A 17,183-nucleotide genomic window follows, 5' to 3' on the forward strand; every position below is an offset into this window, starting at 1 on the left:
CAGACCTCATTACATCTATGATTTTTCTGTTTATTTATAAAATGTCCTATATAGACATTAATTTTTAATGTTAAAAGGGAACCCTGTAGAGGAAAATCCCTATAGGTCCTGTTTTCAGGGGGAGCTGGCTTTTGATTTTCCTCCTTTTTACCATCTTAATTTAGTATCTGGAATAAAATCTTCCTCTGTAGCTGGATTCTACAGTGATTCTTCTGTGTTAATTTTAGAATTGTGCTGTGTAAAGCCTCTAAGACGATGTTGTGTAGCAGCTTCACAATTCTGTTCTTTTATCTCCCTTCACTGATTTTTCCACAGAAATAATAGGAGCTCCATCTCTCTCCTGAGATAGCTGTTGTCCTCAAATCAGCAGTGGATTAAAATATCCCCGTGGTGACAAAGAGATTCTTTTTCTGGAGTAGCTGAAATTCAAAAAAACTGTTGCCATTAGGTTTGAGCAATATTGTGCTGGTAATGAGCCTGTGGCTTGTGATAGTGGTTTGTGGATATTTGTGTTCAGTGTGCTGTGCTAAGAGCTGACGTTAATGAAATGGTCATAAACAACCTTGCAAGAATTTTTGAAACAACACGATAGCAAACCTCATGATAAAAGACAGCCAGAGCTGACAACCGAGGGGATTCTGAGTTGCTGTTCCAGTGGTGCAACACACCAGGCTGAATTGGTTTGCATTTACATGGGTCTGTTTAATAAATTCTCCACTAGAGCTACTGTAAACAATAAATAAAAAAAATCACATCCTTCCTTTATGTGCTGTGTAACCACTGAGTGCCTGTTGGGAAGAAGGGAAGCTTTCTGCCTCCATCTCAGCAGCAGGAAGGTATTGGTGGAGCAAATGCAGTGCATTATTTCAGCATGGTTTAATGTAGTGTAAATGATGATGGGATGTTCAGCCACTGAATCAAATGTGTTCTCTTATGGCAGTAACTCTGCAGTCACTTGCTGCTTTCTTAACTTTTTAGTTGCGGAGTTCTGCTCAGAAGTATTCCAGAGCTGTGTCCTCTCTTTGGGTGTGGATGAAGATGTGCACAACGACAGAGTCCTGAGGGTGGCTGCTTCTGCCACTCCTGTTTCTGTCCATAGTTGTTGTTTCAAAAGCTGCTGGAAGTAGAGTGAGAGTGTGATGGAGCTCAGAGCCAACAGGGAGATATCGAAGCATCCTTTAATTGTTTGTTTTCTTTCTTTGTAGATCACAGCAATGGATCATTTAACTTGAAAGCCCTTTCAGGAGGCTCTGGCTACAAGTTTGGAGTCCTTGCTAAAATAGTGAATTATATGAAGGTATGGTGTTTTGGTGTAAAATAATACTGGTTTTAAATACTTTAATTATTGTCCTGTGGTAGCTGGAAAATGCTGAATATTTCAACCTCTGAAAATCTTCTACTGCAAGAGTGAGAATTCCAAGAAACTGCTTGTTAAATTCAAAGTGCTGTCAGTAAATTAAATTGTCAGTATATTGTTCCATAACTGAGATCCTAATTATCCCAGGTCGCTGTACAACCAAGATAATGGAGTTTATTTGCAGGAATTTCAAGATGCTGTCAGGTTTTGGGATTCGTGAGCTATTGATCAAAATAAAGTGTAATTTGGTGCCAGTCTTAGTTACTTTTCAGTAGCTGAGTTGCTGAATCAAGTGAGTACAGAACTGTAATAGATCCTGTTTGCTTTTCCAGACTCGGCACCAGCGTGGTGATACACACCCACTGACCCTGGAAGAGATATTGGATGAAACGCAGCATTTAGATATTGGACTCAAACAGAAACAATGGTTAATGAGCGAGGTAAAGAAACCACATGTTCAGATTTTCATTAAAGATAAAGAATTCTGATAAACCTGAATTACACACATTTATTAAATTCTTAAATATGTAATCCCTCCTTGAAGAAACTACTAAGACAGACTGTAGCATTCCTTTGCTGCCAGTACTAATATTCTGGGGAACAGAAACCTCCACTCTGGCAGTGTTGGTTGTGTGGGAAGCCTGACGTTGCTGAAGTCTTTCAAAAGGTATTTCCTGGTTTCTTCCATAATGAACCAGAGTATCAAAATGGAACGGAAGAGCTCCTCCCAAGAATCGTATATAAAATTATCACTGAACTTTTGCCAGATGAGAAGAGGTGAACAAGACATCCTGCAGCACCAAAATTGGGTCCCTTCTCTGTTGCAGGTGCTGTGTGGTGGTGAATTATGCCTAGGCTGGTGGATCTAAGATCCAAGGATTTAAAATCCTTTAAAACTCAAACCTCCAGCCTGGCAGCTGTAACATGAGGCTCGTGTGCTCAAAAGCACACCAGAAAAAAATGTAATAAGTGTCTGCACTTTTTCAAGGGTTGAAATTTCTGTCCCTGTTACAGGCTCTAGTCAACAATCCGAAAATAGAAGTTGTGGATGGGAAGTATGCTTTCAAACCCAAGTACAACTTGAAAGACAAAAAGGCTCTGCTCAGGCTCTTGGACAAGCATGACCAACGAGGACTGGGAGGAATCCTTCTGGAAGACATCGAGGAAGGGCTGCCCAATGCACAGAAAGCCATAAAGGTGAGGGGCACCTCAGCTGGTTCACTTACCAGAGGGAAGAGAGAGACTAAGACAGAGTCTTCTCATGAGTTGTTTCTGTTCTTTTGATAACTTGGAAGCTGTTTCAGCAGGTCTAACATGTGGCCTTTTCTGTATTTCACCCTTCACGTTCAGATTTGCCCTGATGTCTCAACGCAGCTCTCAGAGCTCTTTCTCACAAAAGACTCCTCATCTCCCACATTCTGACTGTTGTCATTTAGTTCTGCTTTCACACCTTGACCTCAGTCCTCTGTATCTCATCTTTGATTTATTAGCATCTGTTTCATGGCCGGTTACTTTGCGGTTTCTCCAGTTTGTTGTTGCTTTTTGTAGCACAAGGTCTGGGTCTGTTGGAGTTGGGAGACCTTCAGCTTGGAAACGAAGTGATTTTGAGTTGTTCTTTTGCATTTGTTTTTGAGGCTTTAGGGGACCAGATCATCTTTGTTAATCGCCCTGATAAGAAGAAAATTCTTTTCTACAATGACAAGAGCTGTCACTTTGCGGTGGATGAAGGTAGGTGTTGGTTTACATAGGTTTCCATGACAGTTGGTTTGAATTCATCTTAAGCACCTCTGTGTATAAGCAGTCTTCAGGTAGAGCAGTCTTTTAAGGTGATAATGGAATATTAGGTGTGTCCGGATGTGAGGAGAATGTTTATATTAACATGAGGCAAACGAGACCAGCAAGTGAGTCCAGTGGTCGTGTCCTCTGCTTTGTGATGGATACATTGGAACATAGCACCAGGAATCCAGCAGTTGTCTTCAAGACTAACGGTACAGAAGAGACTAAAAACCACCACACTGTGACTAAAATGGCATCTAACATTTTGCTGCTTAAGGGGAAGCCAAAAAACCCCAAAAGGACAGTTTCTGGGTGCAAGATTTTTGTTGGGTTTTTTTCCAGTTTGTTAACCATGTGCCTTTTATTGATGAATGCAGCAAGAAGCCACAAATGGAACAGAAGGAGAAAGGACAGAGGGATGAGATGTGAGCAAAATTCTTGAGAAGGGGTTGTTACAACTGGGAGGAGAGCACAGATGTGGGGCAGTGCTGCTGTCCAGGCCTGGAGTGGATTTGGGACTCCACAAGTTCAGTGTGTTTTCTGTGTCACAAATAGCGGTAAAATCCTCTGTTGCCATTTTATACACTTGTTTATGCACAGATATTAACTGCAGAAATCAGGGTGTGTTCCATTAGTGATATGAATGCCAACATCAGGTGCCTGTAAGTGCAGAAAGGGGGAGGCAAACTCTGTCAGAAGATCTTCGTTTAAATGACTCAATGACACTGAACACTTTCTAGTGTTAATGTATTGTTCTTGTAACGTGACACGTAAAGCCATTGCATCACACAGCATCACATTATGGTAAAAAAAAATAGTTCTGATACAAGCTTGAACTATTCTACTTACAGGACCACAGGAGAATGCATAAAGCTCTTTATTTTTTTGCCTGCCTCCAAGGGAATCTGTATTTCCAATAGAATTTAGCAGCTGGAGATGTGTATCATTAACTATTTGTTATGTACTGAGAGTACACACTTGTAATCTCAGTAACAACAGCTTTCTTTCACAAAGGTAATTAAGTAGAGGTGACATCTACAGCATTCAGGAATATAAAAAAAATTTCAAAATGTTGAATTTCTTTTTAAACAATAATTTCTGTCATTTCTCGATAGTGGCAGTGAAACTAGATGCAAAATGCAGAATGGATTCACTGGGGAATTTCTGATTTCCAAATGTTTAGGAGTTTACCATGAACCCTGATATTCTGTTGAGGTAGTGCCTCTTCAGTCCATCAGCCCACAGCTTTTGGGGGTCTGAACATGGCCAAAGCATTTAGAAATCAGTGCTGTTGCAGTAACTTTTAAGGCGGAGCTTTTAAGTTTTAGCCACTGAATGTATCATAGTTGTGTTGCTAAATTAATGTTTTTTCTTGTGAAATTTTTTTCCCAGATAGCAGGAACCGAACCATGCTAAAAGAGTTATCAGAGGGAGGTCTCTACCCTGTTGTTACTAGCTTGTAATAACTCCAGGATTAACTGTGAAATTTCCTAACAGAGCCCATTTTGTTAACATGTAGACAGAGGCATCAGGCAGCCAGGATAAATCCAGGGCTCTTCTTACACAAGACATGTTGTGGCACACCCGTGTGTGCTTAGGAGCAAGCAATGCAAGCTATTGCTATCAGAGGGAGGAAGAGGTTAAAAAACCCCTTTTAAATGCCTTGCCTCCTGCTGAAGGAAGGCATTTAAGCCTGCAGAGTGTGTCCTGAAGGGATCCACTGTGCTGTGTTTGTAGTTCAAGGTGGCTCTGCTTCCTTTTATCCGCAGGTGGCAGCAGCTTCCCATCTGAGCCAGAAGTGATGTTTTGTTGTTGCTCTGTTCCTGCTGGTTTTAGTTTTCCTTTTGATGCTTTGTTCTGAGAGGGGGCAAGAATACTTTCTGTTCTGTGAATATTGTGATCCACCTGCATATGCCACAGTGCTGAAAACATCCCTGAGTACATTCACTCACTTACTGCAGCTGAAGCAGGTTCTTTTTCCAACCATGTTATCCTGTGACAAAGGAAACCCATCCTTCCCGGGCAGCTTTGCTTTAGGATTCTTTCCAGAGCAGCAGAAGGGTGTCTCTTAGGGGGTCACTGGCAGAATTGTCTGTGTACAGGATGAGTTCTGACACGTCTCTGCGTTAGCAATGCTATTGCAGCTCATTATCTCTGGCAATGTTAAAATGAAGTTTTAAAAGACTGCAAAATAAGCCTTGAAGTGTTGGCAGACTCTTTGATCTAGCAGCCGATGACAGTTCAAAATATGTTTCTAGTTTAATGTTTATCCTCAGAAATAAGGTCTCTGTGCTCCTCGGTGCACGATGCTGCCGTATGACATCCCAGTTCAGAACACGTGTTGGCTGGGATTGGTATCCTTGGAAAGTCGGGTGTCCTTTCCCACTGCTGCCTGAGCTCCATCAGCAGGGAGAGAGGAGCTGCCAGGGCAGTTTGGAGCTCGCTGCCTGGAGTAGTGGGAGGACCTGCTTTCTGGCAGTGCCTGCCTCTGCCCTTGATGGCTGAACAAGCTTTTCTTTCTCCCCCTGTGAAAATAAATCCCAATGTATCGCAGCAACGGAGCGGTGCGGTGCTTATATATCGTGATCTCAAGGGTACTGGAGAAGGTTTTAGCAGTCAGGAACGGCTTTTGTTCTTCCTTTTATGTGATTAGCCAAGGAAGGTTCAGATTGCATGTGTTCCTTCTGGACTTCCTGCCTAATTAATCTACTGTCAGTGGTGTGGAGCTGAAAATGTTTATAAAAGCAGGGCCAGATTTCAGGTGCTTCAGCCAAGTCAAGCGCTGCCTTTTTGTGCTGGGGTGAAGCACTTTGCATGTGAACAAGGCTTTCACCCCTGTGCTGAATGCTGAAAGGCCAGTTTGATTGCTTAACTGCTAGAGATTGTATCTTTCCCGGCTGAATGCACTATAGGAAGTATTTTAATGCTAAAAAATTCGGATACTTCATTCTACATGTTTTTAAAATTCTTCCTAAGCGCCTTTGTAGGGCTTTAGAGAATAGCCAAAGCCTCTTAAGTGTAACTATAATGTTATCTATAAAAACTGCTTGGGATCAGTCCTGACTTACAGCTCTGGTGGTCCAGGGACAGCACAGATTTTTAACATCAAGCACCTTTTCCTTCTGGTATAAATCCAGTGCTGCATTCCCTGGGACTGATAGGGTTGTTGTTTCTTCCCTTCTACACTGTTATTGTCTGGTTTTGTTCTTTGCTCGGCTTTTGCTTGGCTCACTGAAGATTTTTAAGCTGTTTTTAATCTCTGGCAGATTTTATTACCTGCGTGATATATCAGTTTATCTCCACAACCATCTCAACCTTTCTGCAAGAGCAGGTGAGGCAGTCAGAAGTGCTGGATAAGCCTCTCCAAAGTCACCAGGCAGTCATTTACCCATGACTTCATTCCCCAAATGTAAGCATTTATAGAAAGGAAGTGTGTTAGAGTTTAATCACTCAGGGAATGTCAGTGCAAATTGTTTTCATCTATGAGGCACCTCTGCATGCTGTAAAATCAAGGTAACCGTGCATCCTTAGCCCGTGGGTATTTCGGAGAGAGGAGGTGTCTGCAAAATCTTTGTTATGCCGCCCTCTGCTTAGCTCTGTTTGTTCCTGCTGGTCAGAGCTCATTGTTTTGAGTCTTTGCACGCAGACTTCATGTTGCTGGAGATGTCAGCAAACATTTAAACTGGCTTTTCAGCCAGCTCCTGGTCTCATTTCCTCCTCTCAGTGCTCGAAAGACCAGAATTTAGCTCTCGGGAGGAGCAAGGAAGCAGCCTGTGAGTAGTGTTGATTCTATCCAGTTTCTGAGTTAAAATGTTTTAGTGATCAGATTGCAAGATACTGTGTATAGGATTTGTTCATGACAGTTGCCTCAGTACTGGGATCACAGCTTTCTGCCTCTTTTCAGCAAGATCTGCATTGGAATCAGGACTTGAAAGCTCTGTGGAAAATGCAAATCTCCGTGAGGGTTCAAAGCACCTTCATGGCTTTGACCAGAAACTCTTGGGAAATTTCTCCCCTGGGGATTTTTTCTGGGCTCTGTCTTGTCAAAGCAGCCTAAGCCGTGCAGATATTGTCAGCTTGCCCAGCTGCAGCCTGCTGCAGTCAGGTGAAGCTTTGCTGTCTTTTTACCCTCCTGTAGCCATTTTACTTTTATTCTGGCTGATGTAAAAAATAATTTAGTGTCTCTGAGAGAAGTCGTTCACCTTGGCTGTGCTGTGATGGTGTGAAGATCACGTAGCAGTGAACAGGACATGGAGAAGGAAAATTGAATGTGCTCTGTAATCATAGTGGCTACAGGAGTGCATGCATCCCAACCGGTTCTCCATGCCTGGCTGGAGCAGGCCAGCATGTGCAGGGAGAGCTTCCTGCTCCAAACATCCCCTTCTCACTCCTCACACCAGCACTGAGCTCCTTGTGCCCTGTCCACAGAGAAAAGAATGTGAAAAATGGATCCGGTATATTGAAACCTTCCCTAGGAGCTGCCTTCTGCCACTGTTGTCTGCTCTTCAGACACACAGCAAAGGCCAGGGTGACAGCATTTCCAATGCTTCTCAAGGAAATCGGGAAAAATCTTTCCCTATGTCAGGTCAAGGGTGTATTTTCTGAGATGCAGAAGTACCACAGCTACAAATGCAGAGGGTTGTTTCTTGAGAGCTGTAGTTATTGCCAGCTTTTCCCACAGGTTCTCATATTTCAGAGAGGATGTCACAATAATTCAGAGAGTGTATTCCCAAGGTCTAAGCTTTGCCTGGCTGATAGGGGCACAGTCCTTGGAGAGTTAAACCTGACAGGTAATGTGTAAATGGTTCACTGCCAACCATCCAGCTGCTCTCTTTATTCAGACCTCGCATTTAGCCCAGTGTCTGGTGTTACACCAAGTCAGTTTTGTGATGAGATGATGGATGGATCTCCCTTGCCTTTTAGACGACACTCTTAAGTGCAGACAGCTCATATGCACTGAAGGGTGGCAGCTCCCTGTGCTTCTCCACCTTTATCCTGTACTTTCAGTTCCAAATCAGTCCTTCATTACAGAGTGTTTCCATGTTGTTGTGACTCCCTCTTTGCTGGGCAATGAAGTGTTTTAAAGCCCTACATGGAGCTCCAGCATGGGAAGAAGATTCTTTTGCAATTACTGCAATCAAAGCAGTAGTGCTGAAAGCAGCCTGATTTGTGGAGGAGTTTTTAAATGGAGTTGCAGAATATGATACAGTGACTCTGGTGGGGCCAATTTGTGGATTAAATTATCTGTATGTAAAGTCCATTTTAGCTCTGCAGTTTTGGATCTTGGTGCCTGTTCCATTTGTACTCCTTGGCCGAGTTTAAAAGGTGGATGTGAAGCTGGAGTGATGTTATAACCGTGGCACTACAAGAAATGCAGAACGCTGTAGTTAGATATTAACTGTGATCTGCACTTCTGTGCATGCTGATCCCTGAAGAGCTGACCATTTATTTTCTAGTGTTTAATTTTTCACTTCTGTTCCCCAGAAGAATGTAGACCGGTTTAACCTTAAGCACCTATCCTCAGCTTTCCTTTTTTTTTGCACCAGGGTGTATTTGTCCATATATCCTGAACTCTAATGAGAAGACACATCATCTGTGTTCGTAGCAGGATACTATAAATAAGAGGACAAACTTTCTCCACCTGCTGCAGCAGGATGAGGTGAGGGATGATCTGTGATAGCAGGCACCGCCAGCTATGCTGAAAGCCTGGAATCCCCCTCAAAATGGATGAGCAGATGGAGAGTGTCTTGACTGCAGTGTCCTTGCATTAAGGGATGTGCACACTGATCCCAGGGTGCTGGATAGCCTCTGGGAGAAACAGGCTGTGAGCTATCTCCCTGTAACCAAAAGTGGTGTTTTGACAGGTTTTGGTTCTCTTCAAAACCACTGCATTACCAAAAATGAACACTGTCACTCTTCACCGGTGAAATTCCTTTCTTTTGTTTCCTGGAAAGCTGGGACAGCCTCTTGCCGTTGGCAGCAGGAAGAAGAGAAACACCTGAGACTCGAAGCATGTATTTGCATAGAAAAACAAGGTGCCTTAGGTAGGGAATTGTTCCAAGTGCAGGAACTGCGTTCATTTTGTACACTCCCATTTGGTTACAGTGTGCCCAGAACCGGGGTATCCGTGGCAAACCGGCACTGGAGCATCTCATCCCCTGCTGCACAGGACAGATCCTTAAGCATGCAGAGGTTGTGCTTGTTTTGACAACTGTATACTAAATTTGTCTGGAAATAAAAGGAAAAATTTAGTCTTGCATTGCTATGTGTGCCTCGTGTTTTATTTATAGTTTGTTAGCCAGACCTGCTGACAGGATGTATCTTAACTCCCTGCCTGGGGAATGAAGGGAGGTAGGATCGTACCAGCCACTGCCTGGAGAAGGCATTCCAGAGGCTCTGTGAAACTTTACGTGAGGCACAAAGTGTGCAGGCAGATGGCAGCTGCTCTAATTAAGACTTACTGTCTCTGTCTGTTTTCTTGCTGCTGTGGTTTTTAAGGTGTCTCTCTTCTTTTTAACACCAGAGGAATTTTAGTACTTTATTGTCTGTGCAGCACGGTATGGATCATATTGCAGTGATAAACGAGCTCAGAGCCACTGAAGTAAATGTCTTGAACCTTCAGTAAATTAGACGTGGGATGGCAAGTCTCCCAAGTCCGTGGCAGCTGAAGATTTGTAAACGAAGTTGCCGTTTATGGTTAGTGATTGCCCTTCATCAGGAACTGTGAAACTCATTCGCAGCCTACACAGCTCTAGAGATTCCAGGCTAAAAGAGGCTCCAATAGCAAATAAACATGGAAAGCACAGGTTGCCTCCGGCTGCTACTGATTGGAGAGAGCAGTTTAGCTTGAGGGTGTTTTGTTGTTTTGTTGGTTGGAGTTTCATCTTTTCGGGTTTTGGGTGTTTTTGGCAGTGCATCAGCATTTGGAGCGGGTAAAGGCTGTGCTGAGTGAGTGCCTGCTGGTGGTGACAGACTGACGTGCCAGAATGTTTCAGTGTTTGAAATCAAGTCTCTCTCCTTCCCTTCATGTGGGGTCTTTGCCCAGGGTTTGCTCACTGGGTTATAAAACCAGGGTTTGTCGTTTCAGAATTCCAGAAGCTGTGGAGGAGCATTCCTGTGGATTCTATGGATGAGGAGAAGATAGAAGAGTATCTGAAACGACAGGGTATTTCTTCCATGCAAGAAACCGGACCAAAGAAAATAGTAAGAGATACAAATTATAGATCTTCCTAAGAAACCCCCCTTTCCTGACCCCGCAGCGTTAATGCCAAAATGTGTTGGTGAGCCTGTGCACGGCTTTGTGGAGCTTGGGGAAGTGTGACCAGTTTTAAAAACTGGAAAAACCAAGTGCTGCAGCCAGCAGTCAGTGCTTTTATGACTCATTAGAGCCTGTGTAATTAATCCAAGCAGTATCAAAAGAGGGCGAATGCCAGGAATCCCCATGAGCTCCACAGTGGAAGCTTTTGCTTGAAGATGTACAGTACATTAAGAGTAGTAGTATTTTGGGAGGAAGGTGGGGGGGGGGTTAACTTTTCTGCTAAAAAGCTTTGAAATCCTGATGGGATTGTGGATAGGACTACAGGGTGTGTACCTGCTTCTGTAGCTGCATGGGATGGTTTGGAACCTGCACTTTAAAATGCCAGCTTTAGTACTGTGCCTGTGATACCGTGGCTCTGCTCCGTCCCCAGGGTCATCTCCCTGCCTGGATTGGAATTGGATGCCGTTGCTTCTCCAGGAGCTAGCACTTCCCCTTCCCTTCCCAGCCCTGGTTCTGTCGGGGCTCGTCTTTCACTGCAGTAGTGACCAGCACCGTGTTACACGTCAGGTCAGATGTCACAGATCTTCTGACTCCTGTTTGTTTCTTCTTGCAGGCTCCCATTCAGAGGAGGAAGAAACCTGCTTCTCAGAAGAAACGCCGGTTTAAGACTCACAATGACCACTTGGTTGGAGTATTAAAAGATTACTCTGATGTGGTTCCTGGCAAGCAGTGAGCGGTTGTATTCTGGAGCAAATGCGCCTTTCTAGACGGGCTTGCTGCTGCTGGGGCTCGGTGTCTGCTCACAGAAGGACTGACTGTATATAATAATGTGATGTGTTTCCCCCACCCCAGCAACTGCCGAGGTGAAACAGGTCAGTTTAAGAGCAAGTATGAGCTACTAAATTTAGAGGTTAATTTAATTAGCTAATGGGAAATGTGTCTTAGAGTAAGAGGTTCTCACTAGTTGCCTGTTGGCTAGGGTGATAAATGGTGCTCAGCATGTAATGCAGGAATTCCTGCTCAGTGCTTAACTCTGCTTTTACATTGCTTAATGGGTATTTACCTGGAATTACTTACAGGGGGCTTTCTAGTGGGATTGAATAGAGCATTTGTTTTACCTATTTCAGGAAAACCTTTTCCTAAAATCACTGCAGGCAAAGTTTCTTTCACAGTCAAATACACCCACGGTTTGTATGCTTCTTCCTTGCCATGGGACTGAGCTTTACTGAAAGGTGGTGATATCCGAGACTCAAACTCAGAAAACCCCCTGTCCCAAAATCCCAGCAGGCTGTGGGATGGGATGCAGCCGGAGCTTCCTAATGTTTATTAGGAATTGCCCTCGGCAGTGTCTCCTCACTGTTGTGGGTACAAGTGTGTTGCACGTTCTGCTCTGTGCACAGGAGGGAAATAAAACGACAGTGTAATACTGGAGCTTTTTTTTTTAAGTAATAAATTTACAATGCTGGTTTCCAGTGTTGCTTCTTTAAAGAATGAGAGAATCGGCAGCTTTGGTGCTTGTTGCATTTTCCTTTTCATGGAGGTAAAGGAATCTTTGCTATATTTTTATCCTCTCAGTGACTTACTGTTCTGGGCTAACACTGTCATCTTTTTAATGATAGCTGGGGAGAGGGGAGGAACCACCTTAAATGCAAGCTCCCTGCAGATGCCTGATGTTCTGTGCAGCACAGCCTTACATGGAATGTGGCCAAATCATGTCCTCTTGATAACTTATTTTTATGTTCCGAACCAGAGTCGGTCAATGCTGATCCTGTTTTCATGGCACTGCAGGAGAGGAGCTGTTTCTCCGTTCTTGCAGGGTTAGGATCAAAGATAAAAGAGGTGCCTGCAGCTCCCCACCGACGGCAGCTCGAGCACAGGCTGTTGTCGTGCTTGATGCAGCCGGGGTCGGAGCAGAGGCCGTCGGATGTGGACGTGTGAGCAGATGAAGAATGAGGCTTTGTTGCTGTCGCACTGAACAAGTTCTGTCAGCTTGGGGAAATATGCTTCTGTAAGTGCAGCATTTATCCTCCTGGTTTTAAAGTCTGCTCTTGTGAGAAACAGACAATGTTTCCAGCGTTGCACATGTCAGCCCTGTTTAAGGAGCTGCCAAATGCCATTAGGAGGTTTCTTCTATTATTTTATATATATATATATATTTCATGCTTATGAAGTATGTATATATATATATATATATAAAAGCATGCTGCTCAGATTGTTTTGAAACTGTTTTCCTTTCCTCTATCTTCCAGGTCAGCACAAACAATTCCTCTTGGAGCTTTTTAGTTTTCCATTACAGCTCTGCTTTAAGTACCTACAGAATACTTGCAAAACCGTTCACCTCTCTTCTGTCATCTTCACTCAAGGAAAGAAAAGTTCCCTTCCATCTGGTGCATTTTTGAGCAGTGATTTTTTGGTGGTGATGCTTGGACAACAGCAGGGCTCTGAGTTGCCTTTCCTACCTTTAGGGGTTTCATGGAGCACCTTCCCAGTTACCTTACATAACATTGCCCTTTCTCTATGATCCAAAGCTGGCTGTAAGGTAGGCTACCTGCTTTGTTTCTCTGCTCAAGTGATTAAGATAATAGAGTCTGAGTCTAAAGAAAACGCCTCCAGCTACTTTGAAAGATTAAAAATACGTTAGGTCAAAAAACAGGAGAGCAGGAAAGGGAAAGTGACTGTGACCTCTGTGTGCTGCGCTAGCCTTGTCAGGCTCCAGGTGGTGTCCAGTTGGAAAGACTGAATTAGATGCTTTGCCTCACTGGTGGATGTCTTCTCCTCCACAATAGCAGTAGAAAGGGCGTAAATAAGTTTTGCAGCTTGTTAGGGTAAAATCTGAAAAAGAGCGGAAGGGAAGCTCTCATTGGCCTGTTAGTGGTGTCGACTGTAGACAAGCAGTGGTGTAGAAAACAAGTTCAGATAATAAACACGGAATCGTAGAATCCCAGGCTGGTTTGGGTTGGAAGGGACCTTGAAGATCTTCCTGTTCCACCCCCTTCCATGGGCAGGGACACCTTCCACTAGACCAGGTTGCTCCAAACCCACTCCAACCCAGCCTTGGACACTTCCAGGAGTGGGGCAGCCACAGCTCTGGGTATTTTGTGCCAAGGCCTCAGCACCCTCACAGGGAAGACTTTATTCCATATATCTAAGTTAAATTTCCCCTCTTTCAGTTTGTACCCGTTTCACCTTGTCCTGTCACTACAGTCCCTGATGAAGAGTCCCTCTCTGGCTTCCTTGTAGGCCCCTTCAGATACTGAAAGGGTCTGTGAGGTCTCCATACAACCTTCTCTTCTCCAGGGTGAACAGACCCAACTTTCTAAGCCTGTCAAAAAGAAGAGGAGCATGAGCTCCTCTCTTTTGCGTAGACTTCAGGAGTTGAGTTTTGTTTCCCAAACAAAGATGTTCCCAGCACTCCTTTTTTTCCCAGGACCTCTTAAAGGTCCAGTGGTGGAACTAGAGAACATCTCAGATTACATGAACGTGAGTCTGTTTGCTGAAACCATTTTAGTACCGCTCCAGTCCACTTCAGTCTCTTCACAGCATTATATCCTGATCAGGCTTTTTGCTGAAGTTCAGCTGTTAAAAACTTAAACCTCCTTCATATTCCACCAGGGTATTCTCTTGTGTTCTGTGTCTGGCAGAATGACTCTCCCAGTGGCCAAAACCACCATGCCCTCAGCTTGCTTACTTTGGCAAAACCCTTCTTCCCTCAGACTGGCATTGCAAAGGGCTGCTGAGAGGCATCACATTCTGTCCTGGAAGCCCTGAGCCATTATCCCATTTTTCTCCTCCTTCCCTGGAAGCATCTGCTGTAAACCAGGAAGATGAGGGCACTTGGGCTGAGAACATAGAGTATTTCAGATGGAAGTGGTCTATGGCAGGCACCTTGTTCTCAGGCATTCCAGGAAGGTTCTTTGGCAAACCCATCTCAGTGCCGTCTTTACCTGTCCCTGCCTCTTCCACTCTCCTCAGGCTCCTGTCCAGCAAGGACAGTGTTCCCTCAGCTCCAGTATTTGGTGTGTTGATCCTGACAAGGTTTTCCCTTTTAAGGGACAAGTTGAGTAGCCCAGGTGTGTCGCACCTCTAAACATGGGTCTCTCTGAAAGTTGCTCTGACTGAAGTGTTATTCCACCTACTCCTCCATTCTGATGATCATTCTGGAAGGGGATGGAAAACAGCAGGATTGTGTATGGTTGAATGAGAAAACTGACATAAGGCAATGTGTACCAGAGCTAATCTATAATTCATCATGATCATTCCAGGCTTTTAGAAGGCGGAGGAGAGCGAGGCGAGGGAGCCCTGAGAAAGGGTATGGAGGCCCTGCACGTGGCTGCAGCCAGCGAGGGCTGTCACTTCCGATGAGCACGGGCGGGCGGTGCCAGGCCACCAGGGAGAGCCGCGCTCCCAGTACCTGCTGATGAGGAGGGGTTGCCTTTGCAGATGACTAGAAGCAACCGTGGTGCTGACATCTCATTATTTCCAGCTTTGTTCCTCACTTTCCGGTCGTTGCTAATGTACCAGGCCCAAATTCCTTTGTGTGTTACTGCCTCAGGGGCCTCTGGCAGCTCCTGTTTCTGGGGGAAGGATGTCCAGTAGAGCCAGTGCTTACTGTTGGCTGGTTTAGACTGGCAAGACTAACCACTGACAGCCATCAGGCAGAGAAGAGCTTGGATCTCAGCCTGCTGGTGCTGCCTTCCTATGGCTGGCAGAGTCAGGGATATGGCAAATCAGGTGGTTTGGGATTCAGTCTCCTCCTGAGGGAGAGAGAGTCTGCTCTGGCACTGTTCCTCTGGCTCTGTAGTATGTTCTGACCGTGTCCGTGTTGTCAGTCCCGTGCAGGCTCTCTGGACACGTCCCTGTAAAGCAGATAAGGAAGATTGGCATCTCCCCAGAAGAGAGGGCTTGCCTGGACACAGCAGGGCTCCCTGGTATTGCATAGCTGTAGCTGTTCTCTTCCCAAATGAGGTGACCACAGCCTGCTCTGCTCCGGTAAGGGCCAGCAGAGCAAGGGAAGCAGTTGGCTCTGCTCGGCACTAGGGAGCTCACACTTGGACAATGTGTCTAGTTTAGGCCTCCCCCTCTATTCAATCCCCGCTCCATCCCTCAGGATGCTGGCTGAAGCTTCCAGGCTGGTCAGGGCTGGGAGCAGAGGGCCTGGGAGGAGGAGTGGGGAGCTGGGACTGCTCAGGGTGTTGAGCAGGTGGCTGAGGGTGTATGTGATCATTAGGTGCAGTGATGTGAAGGGCAGTGAGGAGGATGATGTGGTCAAACGCTTTTGGCAGCCATGGCAGATGACATAATAAGGGAATGTGGGAAGTTTGGCTTGGATATTAGGAAAAAAACAGCTGGTGGGGAGATGTCTCCATCCATGGAGGGTTCAAGTATTGCCCAGACAAGACCAGAATGCCCAGGTCTCCTCTCTTGGTGGCAACAGTCCTGTTGTGAGAGGGAGGTTGGATCAGAGACCTCCTGCAGCCCCTTGTACCCACGTGCTCCTGTGGGTCCAAGCCCTGGTTCCTTCGGTGCCTCCTGGTGTGCTGTAAGAGCAGTTCTTGTTTCTCTCTGGCTTGCTTTCTGCTGCTTTGGCTTGCAGTGGCCTCTGTGTTACTCAACAGCCCGGGAAAAACAGCCATGACTCTGAAAACCCATCAGTGCTTCTGTGGCTGGGATTCACGTGTCGAACTGCACCAGCCTCGTGGGTTGGACATTGTGCAGAGTACAAGCACAGCAGGGGAAAAGGATGGTTAAGGCAGGAGGTTGTCCTGCCATTAAGTTAATTTTTTGACTATATACCTGCACTTCTGGGCTTGCATCCAAGGCCTGAAGTACTTGTGCGGTTTCTTCCTGCCTCCATCAGTTTGGTTGTGTTCTCTATTCCCTCCTGAGCTGGTTATTAATTATGGAGACTGCAGAGATGAAGTCCAGGCTCTGCTAATGGTTGACTTCCCAGTGCTTTAGAGGCAGCATTTCAGGGACCTGCTAATGGTATTTCTTAGCTTTGCTTTTTTAAGCCCCACTGCTGCCTTGGTTTGTACCCTGAGCGAGGCAGGTAGCGGTGTTTAAGTGTTGGCTGAAGCCTGGCTTTCAGGGCAGATCACATCTGCAGCACCCAGCTCATTCCCCTGGGTTGAAATGTCCTCCTTTTCGTGCTGGCAGGGAGAACAGAGTAGCCTTGCCTGGCAGCTCTCAGGCAGTGCAGTGACCCTTGCGGGGTGGCACCTCTCAATTTCCCCTTTAGGAATCAGGGAACAAATCCATGCTGAGCGCTGTGCCTGGCCCTAACTATCCTCACAAAGCCACCCACCTCTTTGCTTTTACGCACTGGCTTCCCTCACAGCCCGTGTCTCAGCCTTTAAAGCTGCCTGGCCAAGCCCTGGTGCTCTCACATCTTTCCCAGCCTTGTTATTCCTTCTCCCCCTCTCCCAGGAGCGGCGCTGGGCTTGCTCCTCCTCCCTGCCCCATCCGGGCTGCGGGTGCTGCCTGCCTCGGCGCCGGCTTTGTCTGCCCTTTGCTCTCCCTGGCCTGGCTCGTGCATCTCCATTCCCGTGGCAGGATCCCCTGTCCCTGCTGCTGCCTGACCATCCACCCCAAATTCTCTGAGAGATACGGCTCTCCTTCTCCCACCTTGTTCCCATTTCTCTGCCGTTCACTTGTGTCTGTCTGATCTGGGGAATCAGCGCTGTATTTTTGACTTGTAGACCCTGCCAAGCTGTTCCCTGCCTTTGCAGCTGCTTCCAGCCTGCTGCCGGTCAGCCAACCTCTGTGCAGGGATGCACAGGAAGGAGCTGCCTG

The 17,183-nt window shown here is 45.7% G+C and overlaps 1 protein-coding gene across 4 annotated transcripts in view; it reads left to right on the forward strand.

Moving 5' to 3' along the window:
- Positions 1–17,183, forward strand: part of GTF2E2 (general transcription factor IIE subunit 2) — a 28,325-nt gene that overhangs the window by 9,196 nt on the left and 1,946 nt on the right. The window contains exons 3-9 of one of the 4 annotated variants that reach the window (XR_014226422.1): positions 1,206–1,297; positions 1,690–1,797; positions 2,372–2,554; positions 2,992–3,085; positions 10,221–10,336; positions 11,005–11,263; positions 12,142–12,361. Coding sequence is in view for 1 of the 4 variants with exons in the window: in XM_082282215.1 (XP_082138341.1) it covers positions 1,206–1,297; positions 1,690–1,797; positions 2,372–2,554; positions 2,992–3,085; positions 10,221–10,336; positions 11,005–11,124 (713 nt within the window). In the remaining 3 variants the exon portion in view is untranslated. Of the gene's footprint in view, positions 1–1,205; positions 1,298–1,689; positions 1,798–2,371; positions 2,555–2,991; positions 3,086–8,679; positions 8,793–8,997; positions 9,161–10,220; positions 10,337–11,004; positions 12,090–12,141; positions 12,362–17,183 lie in introns of those variants that run through there. The other 3 variants (XR_014226421.1, XR_014226423.1, XM_082282215.1) reach the window with 3 other exon arrangements.

The sequence above is a fragment of the Coloeus monedula genome (assembly GCF_965178545.1).
Source record: "Coloeus monedula genome assembly, chromosome: 5".
NCBI classification, from domain to species: domain Eukaryota; kingdom Metazoa; phylum Chordata; class Aves; order Passeriformes; family Corvidae; genus Coloeus; species Coloeus monedula.